Source organism: Bombus flavifrons, chromosome 7, assembly GCF_040668555.2.
Source record: "Bombus flavifrons isolate JBK064 chromosome 7, iyBomFlav1_principal, whole genome shotgun sequence".
Taxonomy (NCBI): Eukaryota; Metazoa; Arthropoda; class Insecta; order Hymenoptera; family Apidae; genus Bombus; species Bombus flavifrons.
Genome location: NC_138448.1, coordinates 2,531,697 through 2,555,653, shown reverse-complemented (window position 1 = coordinate 2,555,653; position 23,957 = coordinate 2,531,697). Strand labels below are relative to the sequence as shown.

Genomic DNA, 23,957 nt, shown 5'->3' with positions numbered 1-23,957 from the left:
GATCAACAAGCTTTTTATTCGTTTTAATATTCGGGATATGTACTTTCTTTGTGTTTCTATTAATTTCAGATGATTCGACAAATGTGAGCCGCATTCCACGCAGAACGGCAGTGAGCACGACAGGGAATACTCCCACTTCTAGCAGACACAATAGCGTGTCAGGAAAGCGCTTATCGGTGAATGGTTCGAGTTCACGACCTCGAACGCCCACCGGCCTGGTTAGTCCTGCCAGTGGTGTTCCAGCGAGGTTTGTACCGACATCTTCCGTTTTCCCGTGTGTTCATCTGAAAAAAAGATACAGAAATTTATCTGCGATCAACTAACTCGCATCTTGTCGAATCTAGATGATTTTGTCGCATCGTCAATTCTCGCGATAGAGACATTAACGACGGTCGTATGTATCGTGACCTATTTCGCATCTCGTATTCCTATAATCTTGGAATGATATTGATCGACGTGTCGTGTGCAAGATACGGTGTTCGTTCTCCCGGCATTTTGTTCATTTTTCACCGTTTTGTTTTTCCTTTTTTGTTTCTTTTCCCTTTTTTCATCTGTTTCTCCTTTTCTTTTTTTATTATTCGTTTTCCGACAAACGAAATCTGCGAATAATTTAGAATTAGAGAAAGCAGAGACCACGGTTTTAGAGCCATGCCTATTAACCATTCGGTACTCACGTGTCAGTTAACGACGATTAACGTAAATTTAGTTAATAACATTTTTTTAGGTTTGGCACGATCCATAGAGCTTCGAGCATTCCAACCCTGACTGGTGTCGGCACACCGATCAGGTAAACTAAATTAACGATTATGGAATCGAGGTCAAAATTGGCGATTGGCTTTAGCTTCATTTGTCACATGTTATATACTACATACATAGCGCTATTAAGGTGGACTGTCTAAATCACGGTGCCTCGTATCATGTAACCGCTCTTCTAAGTTCATATCTTTATCACGTAGGCAATGCTCGCAGTGGTGATGGAGGTGTTTTCTTTCCATTCATTTTTATTTTCTGTTGGATTATCTGTTATCTCGGTTTAATTACTCGTGCTTTTGTTCGCGGCTTGTCAAAGGGAAGAAGGAAACGATTAAATTAGTCGAAAAAGCTAAAAGGGAAGCGCGATAGGTATACCGCGTACGATAGTTGATTAACTGATTAATTGAATGGTGATGGTTTAGCCGTTCGAGGATCCCCGTATATGTGGGCACGGATATAAAATCCCCACAATCGACGACCAGCAATATTTCCACTCATTCTACGCAAAGCAACTACTCGACGGTTTCTACCGATTCTACCGGGTATGGCTGAACTCTTTCCTGCTCTTATTAACACCGTCACGTCTTTTCTGATTTTTTTTTCTTTCTGCACTGGATGTCATTTGCATGTGCATTGGAATATCCTTTTTGATTTGGTACTTTTTTTAATGCTTTCACATATTGTAGTATCGTTTCCATAGGAAGCGAGTTTACGATAGCAAAGTAAGTAAATGCTTCTCGACGAACGCAATCGTTCAACGAAAGGATCTGTATTTGACGATGAACGATCGCGCTCACAAACACCGATCACAAACGTGTATATTTTATACGTTTGCCTTCGGTATTCGCACAATTATCACAACGTTTGATTTGCAGCTTCGCCCTATTAACGGCCGTATTTCACTCTGCAGCACCGCTTAAGATCTACTTAATAATATGGTATCGTGTTTGTTTTCTAACACTATAGGAGCAGCTCGATGTGTACAAATTCAGCAACTAACACCTCGTCGGCCGTTAAGCGAGCTAGGTAATCATCGTTTCGGTCTGATTCGGTTTACATGTAATCTAGTTTGTCGCTTATATCATTATGATCACGCGGACCGTCCTTAAAGAACCCAGACGGACATAGCGGCAATATTTACACGCATTTATATTTAATACGCAGCCGATCGACCAATCTGCGTATTTTTTGTTCGCGTGATCGATCGATTTCGATCAACGAATCGATCGTGTTCAATCCGTAAACTGTGAGAATCTAGTATAACACAAACTACTGATTTTCTATAGAACAAGGACACCGTCCAGTGGATCGAGCACGCCACTGCCGCCTTCTTTGAAGCTATCCAGGAAACCTTCTGGAGCATCGGATACGTCCGTATCGACCACACCGGCCACTAAACGAAAAGGCAAACCAACGCCGATCGACCAACGGGCGCCATTCCGATTGTAGTCAGCAGATATCATCGTAGTCACTGAAAGGCCAAACATTTCTGAAAAGCTGCGATCGTCGGCGATCGAAACGAGGACACGTCGACACTTAGGATATTCTAATATATAGTAAGAATAGATTCGAATGCGCAAGGCCGTTACCCGAGAGAGTTGCTCGTGTCGTTGCTAGCTTTCGCTGCTTCGGATAATTAACGCCAATATTCTTCTTGGGGACGTCCGAATCGAGTGAAAGAGCTTAATATTATTGAAATATTTTGTAAAAAAGAAGAAAGAGAAACGAAATACATAGAAACATGAGGAGATGATAGAATGGACGCGGTTACAAAGCGATCCAAAAAGAAACAAAATTATTGCGGAAGTGGACGTCGGTTGTACGTAAGGAGGACGATACGTACGAGTTAGACATAAGTTCCGTGACCGAGCGTAACAATTAACTCTTTCGTAATAAATTTTCTTTACTGCGAATAGCGATAACGATCATTATTAATGTAAATGTAATTTTACGTTATCCATAGGACTAGGTTTTTACCGGTCGAGTAACACTGATGATTAACGTTTCATGTTTCGAGAAGTAAAAACCGTTGCCGCAATGTATGCGTATTCAAGAATCACAGAATTCGACGATGCGATGTACGCCAGGTCCCGCGTCGCTGACTTAATCGATTCGGTCGATCTTTTTCGTTGTTTCGTTTTCTTTCGATCGTCGTGTTTTTATTTCTTTTACAATCGTTTTCTCTCTGTCTCTCGTTTACTGATGGAGAAAGGGCCCTACGGAAAGAGCAACACGAAACCGAAAGGATATCAACAGGAAAATAGTAGGCGCGCTGTATATGTACATATTGCTCGATTCTCCGGGTCGGTGTCGCACCGGGAACCACTCCGCGAATAAGACAATTTCCTAAAAAATAAAAGACACAAATTACGCTACACGCAACGATTGCCTTAGGTCTATCGCCGTAAACCGCTTCTGCGCGAATCGTACCTGCCTACCGAAGTGAACCGACGCACGGATGAACCGGACGGGCCCTTAGAAATGTCGGCCAAGCGAACAGAGAACGCGTTTAATATCGAAATCGTAGCCGCTTCGTCCAAGATGAAAGAGGAAAAAAGAAAAGATAAACGGCAAATGCCCGTTTTATACCTATCGGGCTTTACAAACGATGTATCTATTTTGCGAAAGGCATTTCCGAGCGTTTTTCCCCTCTTTTTCTTCCCCATTTTTTTACGTTTTAGAATGCGATAATTAACGCGCGAAATAGCACGATTCGTACGATGATGCGATTAATCTATTAACTATTCTTAAATGTTAATCTCTGTTTTCGCTTTACTTGAAGGTTCTGTATCGTCGCTACTAATTACAGTGGAAAAAATATACGCAAACGCACACGCATTTGACACCAAAAAAAAAAAAAAAAAAAAAACTGTTGAAACTGAGAAAATCAACACGAAAAACTTCCCCCATATCCTTTCATCGAGAATCAAGTTAAACAGAAGAAAAAATTCGAAGACTCATGTAAAAAGTATCGTTTATTAGAATTACTTCGATTTCTTCATTCGCGGAACAATCGTATTTATAAATTAGACGCAAACTTAACCAGTCTATATACAATATAACAAATTCATGCCAACAAATATATCTACAACAATAATCATTATTTCGTTTTAGTTTCGACGAAATTAGTGCCGTAAAGAGTGGGACGGACCGAACGGAACGGACGATCGATCGATCGATCCCATAAACTATCTTTATTCCTGACAACCAGACACTATCCTCGCTCGAAGACGAGAATAGTTGTATTCGTTCGACTCGTTATAACGCACCTATCGATGTATTCGTGATATCGAATTTAGATTTACTTTCGTGAGAGCTTCTGAATCCGTGCTTTCAATCCCGTGGCGCTTAGTTTCAATTTTTCCACCTTTGTTTTACTTCCGTATTTCTTTCTCATCTCTTCCATTCGTTCCTTTCTTATTCGTTGTTGCTCCTTTTTCCAGATATCCTACGAAATCCGTTATACAAGTATAAAGAAATTCGGGGGAATAAGATATGACGGATGATGTACCTTGAAGTCCTGACAGAAACCGAGCCAGAGGACGAAGAACGCGCTCGGATCGGCCGCGTCTAGGTTCTTCGCGCCTTTAGGAGTGTACTGGTAGAATTGCATCACAGCCTTGAATTTGCTCTTCGCGTCGAGCAAAGCTTCCTGCTCGTTTGCCAATTCTGCTCTTGCCACGCGGAAAAACGCATCCATCTTTTCTTTGAACGGTCCTGACGATTCGGGATCCGCTTCAACGACGATTTCACATTTTTCGGTACATACTGCAATACAAAAAAAAAAGAAAAGAAGAGTACAAAGATAGAAAAATTACAATTTCAGCGTAGAATTTAAAAAAAAAGATGAACGTTTATAGATTTTCACCTTGAAGTTCCTTCTTTAATCTTTCTAATTCGGCCGAGACATTCTCAAAATTAATGTTCGATGCCGCCTCCATGTCTGCCGGTTCCGGAACCGGTAAGGGCAAAGGTTCTTCGAAGTTGTGATCCTTCTCTTGAGCTAGTCTCGCTCTAACAACATAGTGGAGTAACGTAATACCAGGTACATTTGACTTCACGTCCCTCAACTTCCCTAGAATTTCCAGACCAAAACCGTCGGCTTGCCCTCGCGTCCTGTTTCCGCCATTCATGTAATTGCCGAGCGTGAGAATTAACGCCATCACTTTTTTCAGAGAAGTAGAATTCCGTAAAAAATCGCAGGTGCTTCGTAAATTTGTTAACTTCGATGCAACGAACGAGATCGCGTCTTGAAATTCCGCTTGAAACATTAGACACGCAATTCTCTCGGAGAAGTGATTTATACTGGACAATTTTTTGAGAAAAACCTCTGGTCGATCCAGAGGAATGTCCGTATTACTCTCTTCGAAAGCTTTTATCTCGTCCAATTCCTTCTGCGTTGGCCTCTAAGAACGATTAAATCACACAACGTTTATATTATATAAACAAAAATCTTAAACTATACGTTTTATAATTTTCGAATACCTACGATTTCGTATATCTGCTGCAACGCCTCAAGGTTAACCACACTAGTATCCAAGTTGTAAACCGCGTTCTCAACCTCGCAGAAGTCTACGTGCAAGCTCTTCTCCAAAATGCCCACGGTCTTGGATCGTTTCGAGTCGAGAATCTTTGCTGGTTGTATCTTAGATGGTTTCGAAGCCTCGTCCGCTTTTTTGACCGGTTTTCTGGCGGTCACCTGACGAGAGAACAGGCCGGCGAACTCTTTCATATCCAGATTTTTCTCTTCCTCTAGTTCCGCCCACAGAGGAATCTATCGAGAAAATACAATTAATAACCAAGACTTAACAACTCTTCTTCCTCTTCTGCTCGTGTTATAACCAAGTACCTGAACGGCCGATTCTGAAGCGTCGACGGAACCACGCTCCGTTGGTACTACAGGTACCAAAATCCTGGTCCAGTAGAGCGGTTTCATAGGAACCTCGGGACAGAGCGGCTCTTTTCTCATGCCTAAACGAGGAAGATCGTTCTGATCATCGCGAAATCGGCAGCGTGTCTCGTAGACAAGTCCTGTCCTGTTACTCACACGCTCTGCTGGCTGGGTTCCAACCTCCAACCGGAGGTGCGGGTAAAGGGCAAGGTCCTTGCGATGGTCCTTGAATTCCTGGCGGAGGCGGAGGTGGAGGAGGACCTCCGGGTATACCCATAGGCGGCGGTCGTAGCATTGACGGTGGTCCACCGGGAATGCCTCCGATTGCAGGTGGTGGCGGAGGTGGCGGCACGCCCATCATAGGCGTGGGAGGAGGAGGCGGTGGCGGCGGTCCTCCGGACACTGTACCGATCGAGGGCGCTGGGGGAAACGGTGGGGGCGGAGGAGGAGGAATCGGTGGTCCTGAGTCTAGTCGACTGATAGTTGACGCAGAAGATAAAGGTGGTGGCGGAGGTGGAGGTGGTGGAGGCGGCGGAGGTATCGAATTAAATAGAGGTGTCTGAGGCGGTGGCGGAGGTGGTGGAGCTGGTATGGAACACGCCTGTCTTAAGATCGAGGGTGTAGGGGATGGAGGTGGTGGAGGCGGAGGAGGTGCAGGTGGTGCTGCTTGTATTTCACCTGTCATCGGTTGTAAGGTCGGCTGCGGTAAGGGAGGAGGTGGTGGGGGCGGTGGAACTGTTGGTAATGAAGTAATGCTTCGTTGAGAGGTAAACGATTGCGTCGGGGTGGCGGAGGCAGGTAGCGGAGGTGGGGGTGGGATGGAGAAAGATGGTTGAGAAGCGGAGGCTGAACTGTTCTGAGAACGATAGTCTAAGAAGGGCGATGGGGGTGGAGGAGGTGGTGGGGGCGGAGGAGGAGGTGCACTCGAGTATGCAGGCGGGGAAGAAACTTGTGGCAGTGGGGAAGTTAGGGTCAACGATAATCGAGTAACACGGCCCGGTGTCGTGTCGTTTCCGGAAGCCTTCGCGTCCTTCGAACCACTTGCGGCTGATGTCGAGCAAGTGGCACTCGAAGACTGCTCTTGAGAAGTCGCATCCTGAACGATAGTCTTCTCCAACGATGAACCGAGCGTTCCAGAAGATTTCCCTTTGGATAAATCTTCGGAAATTGCTTCCGGGAAAGTTGTCGTAGGAGATGTCTGCGTGGATTTACCTTGAGTAGTTTTGTTTGCATGTTTCGCTAGTTCTCGAAGTTTTTCGAGCTCCCGTTTCAGCGACTCCTTCTCGGAATCTTGTTGGTCTTTCGCGGAAGCTCCTTGGGAAGTTAAACTGGCCGATATAGATTGCGTATCTTTGCATTGGGACTGATCTTCCTGAAACAAGTGGCACGTTTGTTTATTTTGTTTTTAAGTACATGATCTTTGACATCCACTAGAACGAACAGACGTCTTACTGTAAGCTCCTTATTCCGCGTGACACCATCAAGCGTAATTGATCCGATAATACCATCCGATACAAGTCTGGAATATATTCCAGCCGCAAATTGCTTGACTTCGGCTTCCGTAAGTATCGACTTTAATTGATCCGGCAGCGCCGAGATTAACGTTCCAACGATTCGTCGTTCTGAAAGATTAAAATATTTTTAAATACTTCCCTACTTCTTCTCGTCGATTGCACGTTTTCTACCATGCAGTCTCACCCGATCATTCGTTTCAAAATCAAGCAAAACTCGAGGAAACGAGACAACATCGAACCTGTGCAACTTTCACTGATCGAGTACGGTTTAATGACAACTTCGTTTTTGGCCTCGACGACGTTCCAGCCTTCGTCCGGCATTGGCGGCTGCTCTTATCTGCACGTGACTCTGAACTTTTCCGAGTGTAGGCTCACATCATAACTGGATTTCCACGAAAACTCAACAGCGATCCACAGCGTTCGCCTTGCCGTCGTCGTCTGTGCTCGTTTTCCGTAATTTGGAAAATGTCGCGCGATAAGTAAATGTTGGCCGCCTTGTTAACCTCTGACAGCGTCGAGATAATTGCCAATCATATATCTATACAGCTCGCCTTTAATCGAAACATGCTCCTTTCCGTAAAAACGATCTTGAAGCCAGCAACTATTCCGAAGAAACGCCACCTCGATAGCTGCCCACGTCATATTGAATGGGTAACGATGAATTTTTTACGACGTCCCGACGAATTTCACTTTCAAAATGGGAACGTGATCATCGCTCGATGTTGAAACGGGCTACATCGCGAAACACGAGTGCGACACGTGGCGAAATCACGCCTCCCTGATAAACTTTATCTCGTTTCTTATCGAAGCTTTATCGAAGCGGAATACCTATTACTCTCAGTTGTACATCGTTACCGGCGCTTCGCGAGTAAACAAGTTTCTCGTTTGTCTCGTTTCCTGATTGAGAAATTAAAATGAAGTTACAGATCGTTTGAGAGTACGCGGTATAATCTCTCCAAGCAAGTAAGCTATCGTAATTACGTAATTAAAACTACATTTTATCGTTTACGACAAGCTGATACAAAAAAAATTTGTTAAACCAACATCGAAATGCCATTTTTAACGATCGAGCCATATACTTTGAAACATCCTGTAACTCATTTTTAAATCTCGTATTGAGGTTACCAATAAGAGAAGATACGAGTTCCGCTCACCGAAAAGCGGGGACGGTTCGACCTCGTGACTCTTCAAAACAAGCGCCAATGACGTCGAGGCTGCTTCCTCTTTGGCGCCATTCGTGGCGCCGGCTAATTCTTCGGGATCGGTGAATACGCTGTCACTCGAAGATTCTTGGCTAGGTGGCATCGAAATCTCAGTCACAACCATGCACTGATTGGCCAACCGCCATGAGTCTGTGACCAGAAGCGTAGGGTCTTGCTTTTGAATCTGATTTGTTGTTGGCATCAATGGCGTTCCCGATGAATTTTCTTTGGTCTTCGTTTCTGTTAGCCCGACTCGTTCTATCGCTCTTTGAAATCCATCTTCTTTATCGTGTTTTTCTCGTACGTATGACTTCTTCCCCGAAAGCTCTGGTACAACTGGGCTGACCTATTTGAAATAAAGAATCAAGAAATTCCAAGTTATTTCGATATTAAGGTACTTGAAGAATTGATTTTGAATCCTGTGCCGTTTGATTTTGTCCGATTAGATATATATATTTTTTCCTTACATTAGGAGGATATCTGCAAAGAAATAGTGAATTTTTCCGGAATGGTGCAAGCAGGTGGTTGGAATCGTGTAGAAAAATGGGAAAATTTTTTCGATTAACTTTTACACAAGGAATCACATTCTTTTGTACATTATAGAAACATGTATATCGTACTTAAATTGCTTTAAATGCGGCGCCAGTATTTCAGTTAGCCTCAACTTCCGAAAACATCTGAACGTACTAGTGTGTGACTTTCAACCAATTTCACACACACACCTGGTAGATTACCATAAACTTCCAATCGACCCGTAGCAATTCCAATTAGTCCAAACTCCAGGAATCAATTATTCGATCGTTTAGCAGGGGCGGAGTTTTGTATACCATCATCCCCTTTTCTCATCGAAGACACAGTTTTCGAATCGAAAAACACAGAAAGCCGACATACCATTTCGTAATAAAACACGATAGAACCTGGAACTCCATTCAAATCATTCCCTATAACTGACCTTTCTCTCGGTAGATCCAGGTGGTTTCGGAGCCTGCCTCTTGTGAAGCGGTCGCTTTTCCACACCACGTCTCTGACATACTTCCATCTTTCTAGCAGGTGTTTCCTCTGAGTCACCCGTTTCTCCATCATCCCCGGTGTCGGTCGCGTCGTCAAGACCATCCGCTACGGATCCTGGCGTGCTCGCAGTTCCATCCGCAGCCCCTTTGGCCTTCTTGCCTTTCTTTCTAGCCTCGCTTTGCAGATTGCCCATGGCAGGATCGCGAAGCGACGCTTCCCTTGCCGCGAGACTGTTTGGCCCACGGCAGGAGGAGGCGGTGGCTCGTTTGACGTCTGATGCAGCGGTTGCGGCTGCAACGGTGGTGAATGCAGCACCGATGTCCCCGGCATAGAATGCTCGGAACGTGTTAATACAGAAACGGACGACGTCGCGCAGATTTTGGCTGGCGTGCTGTGACGCGGCTGCGCCCTCGTACATCCTCTCCTTCATCCCAACTTCGGTCGATACCACCAGTCCTTTGCTTCTTCCGCAACAGTCGCCGGTGCCTTCTAGCGCGGACACGCGATTACGCGTGCCGTTACACTCTGTTCCTTGCGACTGTGGCGTTGCAACTGCCGAGAAGATTCTTTCGGTCAGTGGTTTTTGGGAAAGATGCCAAGATCAGGCTCGCCTACGGGAAACATTGTCGTAATGTCGTAGTGTTCGATTGACAGGGACCCGGGAAAGAGGTAAGGGATTCGCGGTTTTATTCCCGGCGAGTGAATTCGACGATTCGATGGTCGGCCTGTCGTTTAATGCGTGTGAACAATGGTATGTATGGTTGCGAAATAAGTCACCGATCTGACTTCAAAAGTAACCTTCGATCGTTCCCTGTTGTTGTTGCTGCTGCTGCTGACACAAATAGATAAGTCGCTTCAAGGAAATGAATATCGGAGTTATGAATATGGAAGAGCGTTTTGATTACGAGGGGAGGTATGTCACGTCGAATGTTTGAGTTTCCTTTTACCTGACCGGAAAAAACTATCCGATCGATCCAGGATCAAGGTCGGGATGGTGCAAATGCAGACAGCGCCCTGTAAATGAATATCGCGAGGAAAACGCGTAGTGTTTACGTATTCAATGGTTCGAGCGGCGCCACGCTGTCTCTGTCGAACCACGATCGTTGTATCTGCGGATCCCATTCGTTCTGGAAAGATGAACGACGCTCGTCACAATTTCTTCGATAGACGCATTTCCTTTCGGATCGTTTTACGTTCGAGCATCACGTGCGACGATGCCACCTGTCTCGGTGCTTCCTCTCATCGAACTATCGATTCTCTATTAGTTAGGAAGAGAAACACTCTAGCGGATACCTTCTCGATACGAGACGAGAGCTTTTCACGTAAAATTTCGTCGTTTCTGGTGTCGCTTTCGCGAGAACTCTTTTTACAAATAAGATACACTTCCATCGAACGAGTTAAGATTGTACCTGCCCCTTGTTTCGTGTGTTTCTATACCACCCGTGCGCAAAAATTACGCCTGAAACGAATGAATTCACGTTCCACGGAAATACAGAGAGATACAAGCGACCGGAGGTCGTTCACCATGAAATTATCGTCTCCATACTCGTAGGAACTTAATACATGCAAAGAAATAACTGTAAAGCCTGCACTCATAACGAGGAACAACAGGCTAATCCGGCATAAACACCGAGACTGTTTTGCATACCTGTACGAAACGCGCAGGTCCGTGCAGTTAGGATGAGAGACGCGAGACGCGAGGTGTTGTTGAAGGATTATCGATATGTTCGTTTATATATTCGATGTCAGCTGAGTACATACGGAGCGTTTGTTCTCTATTAGCCTAATTATTCGCCTCGAGGCAAGTTTAATAATATGATTGGAACTCGTGGATATTTAAGAGACATCAGAAAGTTTGTTGTTTTATCGTTTATTTTATATCGCAACATAAAATTTGTACAAATAATAATTCGTAATAATATCGTAACTATAATGGACGATAATTGATATATATGCATATGTGTCGATCAATATATATCAATTTCAAATTTGCACGCGACACGCGTGCGCCCGTGGTATGCGCGCATCGCAACGCGTCAAGCGCCTTGTCAATGCGCGTAACCACGCGATCGCACGCGCAACAATCACTTGAACCGACATATGGTACGGTAGAGACCTATTTGACAACGCGAAAACCTCGCGACAGGCGCGTGTCTTATCGCGATACGCTTTCTGTTTCGGAAGCGATACAATATTTGGTCGGTCGGTCAATCGATCGGTTTGTCGTTGAGAAGCGGAAGAACGGTGATTTCTCATCGCTTCCGGAGACGGTCCAAGATTCGAGGAACGGCGAAAAATTTACATTGAGCTGTATTTTTTCCTTCATTCGCGAATTGTTGCGTTTAAAAAGGTAAATGGAACTCCAAGATATATAATCTCGGAAATGAAACAATCTATATGTATATACATATATGGAATATCAGAACAAGAATTAAAAAGAAAATCTATTAGCAGCAAATAAAGGAGACCGTCCCGCGGTCGATAAAAATGCTCGCCCGTTCTCCCGAACGTTAAAAAAGAAATCATGTTCGTATCTCGGCGAAGAAATGAGATCACAAGTCGAAAGGAACGAACGCGTACGATCCGGCTGGTCCTGTTTATATCTCTCCTTTTCCTTTTCCTCTTTTTAGCTCTTCTTTAGCTCTTTTCCTCTCTTTCCTTATCTCTATATCTCTGCGGTCTCCCTAATAGCGCGCGTATATTTGACACGAGTACTAGAACACGAATTGAAACACGATTTTTCGGCGAACATCGGCGGCGTTCGCAAGAGCGGTACAAAAATAAGGACTTCAACGAAGGTCGCTACGTACGCGAGATTTCTAAACACGCCGCGTTAATACTACAAAACTAAGGGGACGCACGGTAGATGCACGAGCCAAGAAATATCCTTTCAACGTTAAAAGCGTAGCTATCGTTAGTTTGGGCTGAAACCGCGTACTCCCTCCGCAGTGTTCTAACGCGAGACACGAGAACGTAACGGGCCATCCGAGCATTCCACTTTCTCTCCGGTTGGTTAATCGTCCTTCTCCCCTCGTTCTCGTTCGTATTGAATACACGGAACGAAAGGAGAACGAGGCGCTCTCAGATTTCTTTGGAATCCCTCGGGCCCTGTCCGCGGCCGTGTCCCACTTCGTTAAGTACTGATACGTTTACCGTTATTTACAACAGACGAACGCTCGAAAATTCCAGCCAGGCGAAAATGATCGTGCGTGCGATTTTTTTCATCGAAAACGCGACGATTCTCGACTTGAAAAAATGCGCGTATCACATACGCGTCGCTGTCGAACGTCAAACTTATTGCTTAAGTTAATAAGCGCGTCACGGCGCAGTCGAGTTATGGTACATTTACAGAAAAAATCGTCCCCGATCGCGGGAACCGCGGGGATCATCGCTCGAGTCGGCGGCATCGTCCTCGATATAAAAGTACAAAATGCGTAAAAGCGTCGCAACTCAAACGTGTCGAGTTCTATTAAGAACAGCGAGACACGTTCAAGCCTCGACGCTTCACGAGATTTTTTCTTCGTTTTTGCTTCTCGAAAAGGTTTATGGCCTCTTATGGCATCGCGTCAGCCTTCATGTGAGATTCTTTTCTCTCTCAAGACTCGATCGTCCATCTTCGTCGCGGTTTGTACTTACATGCTACTTAAATATAATACACATCGAACAATATATCGGTCGGCGAGAAACGAGTTTGACCTCCTTCTTCCATCTAAATTATCAGCTGCTCTCTAGGCTTCACAATTGTTCCGACAAAATGATCACTCGTAGCGTTTGGATCCCGTCGTTGTCCGCGAATTCGTCGGCTCTCTCCAAGGATTCCCCGTCTTTCATTAGATTCCTCGTCGACCCGTGCTCGCAGCCCTCCGCCTCCGCTCTTATCTCTTCCGGCGCGCGATTATTGAACCCCTCGACATCTTCCTGTTTCTCATTCGCATCCGTTTCCCGCATTGCGGAGACCGCTACCGTCGCCGTCGACGTGGTCACGGTGGTCGTAGTGACTCTAGTCGTCGGCAGACTCGAGGTTCCCTCGAAACCCGAGAACGATGTCGCCGTGCTAGCGGTGAAAGGAAAATTGCAGCATGTCTCGGAATATCTGCCGATACTGTCCGCTGTGTTGTCGTGATCGTTCCTGACTAGAGCAAACTTCGACAAACGTCCCAGAGTTCGCCCTCTAGCTTCGCAATTTTCTTGCAATTGGAACGACGAAGCGTAACCGGATACGTCCAGATCCGCAGACTCGATTCCATCGAGATTACGGTCGAAAGTCTGTAACGTGGTTCCCGCGTCCGTGTGGTCGATTCTGTGACGAGGTTCGAGAGAGTCAAAGGAAACTGACTTCGTTGGCCTGGCCAGATCAACGACGGACAACGTTTCGCAGGAATCTAATCGAGATCCGTCTCTTCTTTCGTGTCCGATCATCGACGCCATACCGATCAGAGGAACGTTGGTCGTGGACGCGACGGGGAACGCGTTAGAGGCGCCAGGCGCCACATTTGCCCGGCTAATTTGTCCCGGGATCTCTGGTACCGGATCCAGTTGTCCGATACACTCGAATCTTCGAGGCGACAGCATCCCGGAAACGACGCTGTTCATTCCTGAAAGAAATCTCGGCGATCTCAAGCCAGTTCTTAAGGTGGACGCCTCCGGTTCGGTGATACCCAACAGTCCAGACTTGTCGATGCGTCGAACCGTCGGTGAAGCTCCGTCTGGATCGTCGTACGACCTTCCTCGAGGTTGACCGCGGCGCACGGAGTACGAATCGCCGGCGAACGGAAGCGAATTGGCCGCGTACGTCTCTCGATAAGAAAATCGTACAGGGGGTGGGTAGCTGGGAGTTGCGGTGGGATTTTCGGCGATGGTTATCGTCATCACGGTCGTAGTAGCTGGCATCGAGGTGCACGCCACGGCGTTAGGCGACGAAAACGTAGTGGTCGATGGAGCCGTGACGATGGCGTTCCACGAAGACATGGTCAGCGGCTGTAACGAGGGCGGCGGAGGAGGCGGCGGTGGTGGCGATTCCACGGGGTTCTCGATCACTATCTCCATCCTATGTCGGAGAGGATCGCACGTATGGTCCACCGGGTGATACGTGGCTCCGGTGGGAGTGGCCTCCTGCTATAGCCATGTGGTGCGGGTGCTTCCGGCTCGCGAGCCGGTAGGCAGATCTCAAACGATTATCTCACGAATAATCCGGCGTCCTCGGCTGTTCGGGGTCGAGTAGCCCGACTCGAGACTCTCGTCGTACGATAGGCTGACCTGCTGAGGTGGCTTCGCGTCCTCGTCGTAGTTCTCCTGATAAGGTAGACCGGACACGTCGTACGGTGAATCTGTCAGACAAACAATCGGCAAACGGCCGTTGAGAGTAGGAAAACAAAAGAACGCAGCGGTAGCGGCGATGTACGTGCACGGAGAACGAGAGAGGAATGCGAAGAGAGGATGCGGTGGATAGCAATGGCTAGGAACCTCGTATCGAACGTGGTACGACGATAAAAGCTCTTGGCAATTGCAAAGGTCTCGAATTCGCAATCGCCAAGTTGGAACAGTTGTATTACTTAAGGGTAATTCGAGAACATCTTCATTGAAAAAATTGTGATTCCGGTGGTGTTAGAATTCGCGGCACGCGTCTTCGAAACTTCGGACCCGTTTTACCGTTTAAAACCGCTCACCTATATTCGGTACGTGGCACTGTATAAACATGTCGTATAAGACAATTCCGTAACGAAAGAGAAATAAAATCGGCGATCGGTAACAGGCGGGAATTCTAATATCCGAAAACTAGCGAGACTGGCGAACCGCTTCGGCAACTCCGCCAAGTTTGTACGATCGACTATTAAGCCTGTCACGACTGTCGAAAACACCTTGAAACATTTTTCGATTCGAATAACGCTCGGAAGGCGATTCGAACTTTCCGTATAACTAAATTGTTCGAGAACTTGCGACAGATAGAATTGAATGCTCATCGCTGGACGTGGTGGGTCGATCGTGGAGCGTCGGCTAAGGCTGGATAAAAGGGAATGAAACGGGGCGTGAGGTGGGGAAAGGGTCGAGGAAACGGTGATAGGGGAGGTGAAACGGGGTAGAAGGATCGCGGCGGAAACGGGAGAGAGAGTTCGACTAAAGAATACTACTCACCGACGTGTTTTTGAGACTTTACGACGGTGGCGAATGGTTCCGAGCAAAACTGCTGTCGACTTAGATTATGGCTCTCCCGGTAATCCTCCCTCTGTGGGAGGTAATGAGGGTGGGTCGGGTAATCCGACTCGGTGGTTGCGTAGCCCGCCAGGTCGTACGGCTGGCCAACGCCGTTCGCGGCCGCCGACTTCATCTGCCAGATGGAGTCTTGCGAGTTCACCGAGCCCCCGTTATTCGAGTTCGAGTAGCTGTTGTCCATGTAGCCCATGTTGACGCCTGCCGTCAACGCGAATGCATCAATTACCATTTATTAGGCGAACTAAGAGTAAAAAGTTCTTGTTTACCATGTCCGAGGCATATAATTGTTGGCTCGGTGTTGAAGTAACGGTTATTTTCGAAGCGACGAGGAACGCCGAGACGTTAATGGCCGAGACGTTCCTATGTCTCGAATACGAGCGTAAGAAGAAGAAACAGAGAATTTCGAAGAAAAGAAGCGGACGTTACTTTTGCACTGTGACAATTTTTAGTCGCGTGACTTATTTACTCCGTACAGGGCGAGTAAGTATCGCGCAAGAAAGAAAAGCTAAATTGCAATTGCACGTCGCTATGCAAGTAATCGTTGGAGTTTTGGAAGAAGTACGGTCATAGGAAGGTAGACCTCGTTAAACTGCTCTACTTTATACCGTATCTTTTCCATTCGCGTCTGGACCGAGATACGTCCTCTCCACCCCGACAAACTTCTTCCAGTTTTTTAAAATTGCTACGCCACTAACGTTTATGTTTTCGGCAACTTCTTACCATTGATGTTGTGGTTCGGTTGATGGTAACCGTAGCCAGGTTGCGAGTACGCCGGGGTCTTGGAATCCTCCATGGCCAGCGCGTGATCCAAACTGTGTTCGAGGGCTTTGTTCTCCGCGTAGTAGGGAGGCGGCGCCTGGCTCTGCTGTCCGTTTCCGGCGACGAGGCTCGGTCGAACCCTGTACGAGCAAACAACATCGAAATCCCATTCGAGCACCGTGTAGCTGGAACTCTCCTCGAATCGTCCAAACAGATTCAAATACTTACGCGTTCGAGTCCATTTCGTAGTCTTTCGCCTTGGTGACGTGTTTTCGTCGACACCGACAAAAGAGCAATAACAGCGCAGCGAACAACAGAAACACGGCACCGCTGACTATAAGGGCGATCAACGTCGGTGTTGCAAGAGCTCCAGCTTGTGCGATATACGAAGGACCAACTGTGACAAACGAAAAACCGTTCAGTACCGTATGGTCCTTGGATTATAATGCAATACGATTACAATCAGCAAAAAAGGGAACGCGGTTACTCACTTTCAGCCTCCGCGTATTCGCCACATTTTTGCCGATCCGCCTTCAGACACAATCTAACTCTGAGTCTAGGTTCGGTATCGAGAGATTCTAGGTCATCCAGGACACCCTCCCTTTGAGTAGGAGCGCTTCCAAGTACCTCGAGAGGCCACTCGTCGAGAATCCTCCACTGCGACTCATCCGTGGAGGAAGACGGCCCATCGAACTTCTCAATCGACGACACCAGCGATAGGCAAGTGGCGCCGACACTGATGGCTAGCATCCCGCTCTCCGGATCGTAGCTAACTCTCAACGGCGCCGGAATTTTGGCAACTGCGGTCGTTGCTGTTACCTCGTCGGAATAGTCCGAGTGGTTCTTCGTGTTGTACACTTTAACCTTGAACGTGTACGTCTGATGTTGCTCTAGGCTGGTTACGTTACACGGATTAGATCGACGACAGTCCAGTTCGAGCCACTGACCAGCCGGTGGTCTAGGAACGGCGCAGTCCGGCGCTACGATTTCGTCACCACCGGGTACTCTTCTGTAAGAGACGAAGTATTTAGTGATGGGCAATCCGCCGTCGAAACCGAGCTCCCAGAGCAAAGCTACGTGAGTAGGGCCGACGTCCATCGCCGTGATGTTGATGGGTCTCTCCGGTGCGCCTTTCGGTTGCAGTCGAATGGTCGAAGTAATGCTACCTTGAGCGTTTGCCGCTCTGCAACTGTAATCTCCGTAATCCAACTCTCGGATGTTGGTTATCCTGAGCACGGATGTGTACACGTCGTAGTTGTCGCTGCTCGTGGAAATCTCGTAGTGACCGTCGCTCGATGACCCTTGCAAGCTGGCCGCGTTGGTGCCAAAACTCCATTGGAACTCGGGTTTCGGCCAAGCTTGGACTTTGCACGCCACCTCGGCCGTCTCCCTCAAATTATACGCGACTTTGCCGTGTTGATGCAAAGCGATAGGCTCGTGTTCCACCTTCAACATCATCGTCGACTCGACCTTCTTGACCTCGTTCACGAACACGCAGGTGTATTTGCCTCGATCGCTGGCCACGATCTCGTCCGTTTGCGGTCGGGCATGGCCCAGGAAGCTCAGCGTTGAATTCACGGTGATCACGTTCCCGTGACCCTCCGAGGCTGTTGTAGTCACCTTGTAGAGCCTCTCATCCGCGGTGAGCTCTTGATCGTCCTTCAACCATCGAACACTTGGCCGGGGTTTGCCCTGCGCCACGCAGGACACTTGAAACGATGACTCGCCGACCCTGTGAACGACATTTCCCTGTTTGCACTTTTCGTTAAAAAATGTTGGGTTTCCGAGTAATGTTAATCGAATGAGAGAATTTCACGAGCGGAAGATTCGAAGCGATACGACAGAAAAATTTGTTCGATGTCTTTCTATACTTCGAGAATAAGTACGCATCCCCGTCGTTACACCAAAGTATGTAGGTACTTGGATGCGATCGTAGCGCACATTTAATCGTCCTCTTTGTCGTTAAAAATACAGGGAAATGTTCGAGAGAAGGGTTGAACGAACTCGCGTGATGGCCGAGGGAAGATAATTCCTGTGTATTTTTAGAAGCAAAGAAGGTAATTAAGTATTCTGTTTCTGATCGTCCACTCTTTATTATTCGTTGTATACCGTATAATTGCGATTCCGTCACGAGATGGAAGATGAATCTTTTGCCAAGAGAAAAGGGGTTTGGCCGATTTCGCGTTTCTTCCCCCAATCTACGAAATTCTCTTGCCCGCGCCCGCGTAACGGTCTCTGGATTATTTGTGAATTAACATAGCTGCCAGTATTCTAAGGTGTTCCTAACTTTTCCGCGACTTTTAAACCGTAAACTCTTAATCCCGGCTTAAAGTGGACCGACCCAATTTCCAGCCAGCATATAACGTAGCGAATAGCCCCCGATAGCATCTGAACTTTTCCGTCTTCTTGATAACCTCGAATACAAAACGCTCTAGAAACGAGAACGAGAAAATTCCAGGGAAACTGGATACTCACTTCCTGGTAACGTGTGGTTGCAACTTGGTCAGTATCTTGGGCGGTTGGTGTACTGTCAGGTTAACGGACGCGGCTTCTCCGTTGCCGATCTCGTTGGTGGCGTGGCACTTGTACGTTCCCTCGCTGCCCAAGTGAACCGAGTCGATCTCGTATCTCGGGCCGGTGTTCTCCGAGGGCATCGATATCGTTCCAGACTCACCCTCCTTCCACCATTTGTACCTGGGTTCTGGATAGCCAGCTGGACTGGCCATACAAGTGAGAATAACTCTGGACCCCTCGACGGCAACCGGAGAGTCCGGAGTGACCCTGGCTGGACCCGGTTTGTGCCTGACTCGAACAGTTAACCGAGCGGTGGCTGAGTAGTTTCGCCTCTCGCCGCCAGAGGGATAGATCGTGTTTACCGCCCGACAAGTATAATTTCCGGCGTGATCGGCCGTGACGCGGCTCAGCCGAAGAATTGAGCCGAGTTGTCGAAAATCCGGTCGGCTGTCACGCAACCACTCGATCACCGTCGGCGGAGGATTTGCAGTCACATTACAGTGCACGGTCACCGTGTCCTCGACCTCGGCGATCCTCAGAGGATCGCCCTCTATCGAGACGGTCGGTGGATAAAGAACGTCCAACAAGAGGGAACTCTCGCCCCTCTTCCCAAGTCCGTTGTCCGCCTGGCAGGTGTATTTGCCGGCATCTTGGACGGTGACTCTTCGTATGGTGTGCTGAAAGCTGGTGGCCACGAAACTTCCGTCCCGCCACCATCGTACCATACCAACGGTTGGTTTCGAGTCGACACGACACTCGAGGTTCGCGGTTCCATTTACCTCGACTTTCAGAGGATTTTCCGGACCCACGGTAACTCGCGGAAAGTAGTTGACATCGAGGGTTACCGTGGCATTCAACGTTTCACCGTCGCGCATAGCCCGGTTCCTGATCACGCAACGAAATGTCGCTCTGTCGTCCTCTTTTTTCGGCTCGACCGACAACGTTCTGCCGGAGTGAAGAACGGCGGTCTCGTTGCCGCGGTACCATCTGACTTCCGGCTCGGGGCTGCCGCCGTTCGTGTTGCACTGCAACTCAAGCTTTTGGCCCTCGGTGGCGGACGCCGAGGTCGGCGAGATCGTCGGTGGTCCAGGCGCTCTAAGTACAGTCAGAGTGATGAACTTGCGGTGCAGGTCGTGCCCGGTGCCGCTCGCCTTCACACGGCACTCGTACTTGCCGTTGTCCCTTTCGTACGATACGTTTCGTATCTGAAGATCGTATCGACCTTCCTCTAGGTTCATGAACACCTTGTACTGAGGCGATAACGCGAGATTGTCTATCGCTGCGTTATCGTGATTGTCATTGGTGTGCGTCAACCAGAAACAAGTTACGTTTTCCCTCGGTGGGGAGAAGCGACACTGCAGCTGTACGGTGGACCCCTCGTGTGTGTCCATCTGCGTTTCCTCGACGCGACCCTGTGCCGCTGCTGAAACACATCGAAACCAACCATCTCGTTAGAACTCGCGCTCCTATACACCGTTGTATATTTCTCGTCGACAGACGCTCATTTTCTTTTCATCGCGCCGTGTGCATTTTCTCGCGACCGTTTCCCATCGTCTAGTTCCGTCTCGCGCTCCAACAGTCTAATATTCTATGCGCCAGAGCTTGAACGATTTATACTGTTAGTCATCGCCGAGCCAACCTATACGCGGGAATCGTTTTGCAATTTTAACCGTCGCCGATATATAACGTCCACGTATATGCAAAACGATAGGCGTCGCGACGGCCAAACGATCCGTCGCTGTCTCGTCATTGGGTCGCGTAACGGTAAAGTCACCGGTTTGACTTCTCGCTGATATCGCGAGACCTCTCTTTCTTCTTCCTCTTATTCTCCTCGTTCGCGACTGTAACCCCACCACTACTGGGCGTCCGTTTCTTCGTTCGTTCGTTCGTTCGTTTCAAGGGATCGTTCCCCCTTTCCTTCTAACCACCTTAGCCTGCGTTATGTCAGCGTGCGTCTCTTTTCAACCTTCCTCTCTCACCTTTACCTGGTCCGTCCGGCTCCCACTCGCCGCTCAACCCATCTTTTCTCTACCTATGCACCAGTCTATATTTACGTCTGCTTGTCTCTCTATAAATCCATCCGCGTCGTTCTATCCCTCTTCGTTGCCTCTATCCCCTATCTTAGCTATTCATCGACCCATCGCAGTTTACGTTTTCCCTTCGAACTCTCCCCGCGTTTCTCGCCGTGGCTTGTTTACTTTTCGATAGCACCGTTTTCTTGCTCACGTGCCATCAGACCGACGCGACGTTCGATTTCTTCTATCGAGATACCGACTATACGTATACGTATTTTCCTATCTTTACTAGCACGCGTGGAATGTGAGCGAGTGTATATATACGGTGCATCGTCGAAAAATCGATCGAAAGAGCGTTGTCGAACGAATCGTAACGAGCTGCCATCGGTGTGTCGTCGGTTACCTAACGTATATTATATTCGACGAAGAAGCAGCTGCAAGGCGAGCCGTAGCGTTAACCCGTCGTTCGTATACACGGAGACACCTGTGGCAGCTCGGCTACGTCACGAAGCCTAATACCGTCGTCGCGGCGTCGTTCGGTATTTCTCCAACGGGAAGCTGCCTAAGCGAGCCGCGTTCTGCATACCTAACGAATTTACCATGACTACGCTATCGACACAGCTTCGTCGAATTTGTGTCTTTACAGCGTGAAATACGAAGAAACATGGCTCGTAATGCCACGTTCACAACGTGCAACGAAAAAATGACGAACTCGTCAACGAACAGCGAACGAAAAAGTACATTAAAGGATCTGTTTACATTCCGTTCGTGAACTGTAATGGTGGACACGGTGCTACTTCTATTCGCAATGAGTACATACATAGCGGAATTATTTGCTAACAATTCTGGTTAATGTGGATGCGGCATTACAGTCGGCTCTACAGTACGATCTATACAACGATGCCATGTTAGCCAATTACAATTTTTCTTCGCTAACTGGTTTTCGCTTACAAAATTAATTCTTGGAACTTGTTTTTTGTAGCTTCTAGTATTGCGTATGTAAATGCACAAACGCGGCTGGGTCAATACTCGGGATTTTCGGAAAATACCTCCACACAAGGTCGTAACTTGTAATCAGCTAGAAGAATATTTGCGTACTTCGATCTATACGTGAATGTTCGAACGTTTGTCGATAGGATTGAAATCGCGCGCAGAGTTTTCATTGGTCGAGGAGGCGAAAGGAGGCCTTCTCGGCCTCGAGCGCGGCCCAGAACGGGTTTGTTAAAAGGACGCGTAACAAAACTCGCTGCAAACTGCGACATACCGACACGGCACGTCGCGAGAGTCGCGACGCCATGCAAGGGCTCTCTTTCCAATCGTTTTCTTCGCCGGCTGTAAAACCGTTTCGTCATTCACGATGACACGATTCTCGGTAGGAAAAAGTCTACCATCTTTTTCCTTTTTTCATCGAGAGAAAAGTAGGGTCGATGAGTCTCGACGCAGGCTATGAACGAGGAACGAGTTTTTTCGTTTCTGGGGAATGTACTTACCGGGATGCAGCAGCAGCAAGGTAACGACGATAATTGCCGCGGTGCTCGGCAGTCGAATCCTATCCATTCTATCGGCAAAACGAATTCCACAAACGGTTCGAGTGGAACGGAACAACGAGAGACGCAAATTGCGCGACTCCATTCGCACTGGAGGACAGAGTTCCGCGTTGCAGCGACTTTCACCGAGAAACGACGGCGGTGCGCGAGTTTTGCCAGCACGCGACATCGATGATCGTATCGATCTTCTCGATCACGCTCGTCAAATCACCAAACAAACCACTGCACGCATAACTCGATATTCGTTCTATTCTATCACTCGTTGTTTCACTCTCGCACCTTCTCTTCGCACTGTATCTCTCTCCCTTCGTCGAAATCGGTAAAACGAAGACAACAACAAGCTTCATCGGTCGCGATTCTTCCCGGATTCGTATGCGATCGACGTTTTCGAACGAATCACGACTACCTGGATGGTAGACCCACGCGAATTGTTTCACGATCCACTGGCTCAAAAAAGTATCCTCCCATCGTCTCGGGTGCCCGACGCTTGGGTGCTTGATGGTTTCTCACTCGAGGCGATTTCTCAACAGCGGCACGCTCGTTGCAGCAGGTTCGCCGAGAACGACGAGGCTCGCACGGTGATTTCCATCGCGAGCATCCGTCCGTCCGCGGGACAGACAAAAAAGGAAGGTTTGCGCGCGATTTCAAAACGCCACGTTGCAACCGTCCGGCCTAAGGCACTCCTTTGTTCCGCTGGTGAGACTCGCAGGTATTATACACGTTCTCGCGTACCACCTTCGGTACGCGGATCTTCGTTCAGCTGCTCCAACCTGCGATACTCGATCGCCACCTACGTGCTTTGTCCTTCTGTTTGTGAAACTTTACTTTCCCCTGTCGTTTTCGCGAGACGGTCAGTCGATGCAAAAATAGCGAGGGACGAGCGAGGAAGCGAGGGCAACGGGACGAAAATAAATCGAAAAATGTGTCAAGATGGAGAAAGTGTACGGCGAAATGAATGTAAAACTTGCAACATGCGAATAAAGACACTGTTCTGCCCTCGGATATCGTACAAGTCCGTTTTCAGTAAGAACACTATAAGGGTAACGTATCCGTAGGAGCGTTAAAAAATTCCAATATCAACTAACATTCACGCAAACACAGTCGACGAGGGTCGCGCGACGACTGAGCTTGGGGTCGCGTAGCATCGGCGCTACCCCCCACCGGCCGGCTTCTCCCCGATCGCCGCGTCCCCCACTACGGTTTGGTGCGCGCGTAGCGCAGCGCGCAACGTACAACCGGTCGTCGTTCGTTCGTATGGATATATATGTATAGGACGATGGTGTCGGAGGTGGTGATGGTAGTGGCGATGCTAGTGGTGACGATGATGCTGGCGATGGTAGCCAAGGTGGCAGCGGCTGGACGGAAGACGAACGGCGAACGAACGTGTTCGACGAGGACAGAGAAAAAAGGATCGGAGGGAAACGCATAGGGCATGATGAAGACGAGGCAGAATAAGGTAAAGCCATTGAGGAGAAGAGAGAAAACGATGGTTAGAAAAGGTTGGAAGCGCGAGAACAGCTTGCCCCCACCGACCTATGCGG

General features: G+C 48.0%; 3 protein-coding genes and 1 long non-coding RNA gene across 51 annotated transcripts in view; 2 read left to right on the top strand and 2 right to left on the bottom strand.

Moving 5' to 3' along the window:
• The window catches only part of shot (dystonin-like protein short stop), a 51,169-nt gene extending 48,503 nt beyond the window's left edge, over window positions 1-2,666 (top strand). For 32 of the 46 annotated variants that reach the window (XM_069116461.1, XM_069116450.1, XM_069116447.1 and 29 more), the window contains 5 exons: window positions 70-247; window positions 725-787; window positions 1,176-1,295; window positions 1,720-1,779; window positions 2,040-2,666. In XM_069116461.1, the coding sequence (XP_068972562.1) occupies window positions 70-247; window positions 725-787; window positions 1,176-1,295; window positions 1,720-1,779; window positions 2,040-2,202 (584 nt within the window). In that variant the 3' untranslated portion in view covers window positions 2,203-2,666. Of the gene's footprint in view, window positions 1-69; window positions 248-724; window positions 788-1,175; window positions 1,296-1,719; window positions 1,780-2,039 lie in introns of those variants that run through there. The other 14 variants (XM_069116440.1, XM_069116452.1, XM_069116448.1 and 11 more) reach the window with 9 other exon arrangements.
• A 1,386-nt stretch (window positions 2,667-4,052) lies between these two features.
• LOC138181550 (formin-2) lies at window positions 4,053-9,860 on the bottom strand. Of its 2 annotated transcripts, XM_069116467.1 has the most exons (9): window positions 9,313-9,860; window positions 8,313-8,706; window positions 7,097-7,266; window positions 5,801-7,016; window positions 5,603-5,724; window positions 5,243-5,527; window positions 4,622-5,159; window positions 4,265-4,521; window positions 4,053-4,201 (listed from the first exon to the last, which is right to left on the bottom strand). In XM_069116467.1, exons 1-9 carry the CDS (start codon window positions 9,799-9,801, stop codon window positions 4,055-4,057), a joined length of 3,618 nt encoding a protein of 1,205 aa, XP_068972568.1. In that variant the 5' UTR covers window positions 9,802-9,860; the 3' UTR covers window positions 4,053-4,054. The 2 variants fall into 2 exon arrangements, with proteins under 2 accessions (XP_068972568.1, XP_068972569.1); XM_069116468.1 differs by lacking the exons at window positions 8,313-8,706; window positions 9,313-9,860 and adding an exon at window positions 7,398-7,884.
• Window positions 9,861-9,915: 55 nt separating this feature from the next.
• Window positions 9,916-23,957, top strand: part of LOC138181554 (uncharacterized) — a 74,644-nt gene continuing 60,602 nt past the window's right edge. The window contains exon 1 of the long non-coding RNA XR_011173532.1: window positions 9,916-10,040. This is a non-coding gene — a long non-coding RNA (uncharacterized LOC138181554). The remainder of the gene's footprint in view (window positions 10,041-23,957) is intronic.
• Window positions 11,801-23,957, bottom strand: part of ed (hemicentin protein echinoid) — a 34,386-nt gene continuing 22,229 nt past the window's right edge. The window contains exons 1-7 of one of the 2 annotated variants that reach the window (XM_069116464.1): window positions 22,360-23,536; window positions 18,816-20,277; window positions 16,832-18,072; window positions 16,569-16,737; window positions 16,302-16,480; window positions 15,504-15,779; window positions 11,801-14,698 (exon numbers count right to left, since the gene is read on the bottom strand). In XM_069116464.1, coding sequence (XP_068972565.1) covers window positions 14,538-14,698; window positions 15,504-15,779; window positions 16,302-16,480; window positions 16,569-16,737; window positions 16,832-18,072; window positions 18,816-20,277; window positions 22,360-22,585 — 3,714 coding nt within the window. In that variant the 5' untranslated portion in view covers window positions 22,586-23,536 and the 3' untranslated portion in view covers window positions 11,801-14,537. Of the gene's footprint in view, window positions 14,699-15,503; window positions 15,780-16,301; window positions 16,481-16,568; window positions 16,738-16,831; window positions 18,073-18,815; window positions 20,278-22,359; window positions 23,537-23,957 lie in introns of those variants that run through there. The other variant, XM_069116466.1, reaches the window with a different exon arrangement.

What these genes read in the sequence shown, in the direction of transcription:
- LOC138181550 (XM_069116467.1), bottom strand. Translation starts at nt 9,801, where the DNA reads ATGAAGGAGAGGATGTACGAGGGCGCAGCCGCGTCACAGCACGCCAGC. An exon ending in CTGGATCTACCGAGAGAAAG is followed by an intron (nt 8,707 to 9,312) that starts GTCAGTTATAGG and finishes TATTTCAAATAG; the next exon opens with GTCAGCCCAGTTGTACCAGA. An exon ending in GTTTCTGTCAGGACTTCAAG is followed by an intron (nt 4,202 to 4,264) that starts GTACATCATCCG and finishes CGGATTTCGTAG; the next exon opens with GATATCTGGAAAAAGGAGCA.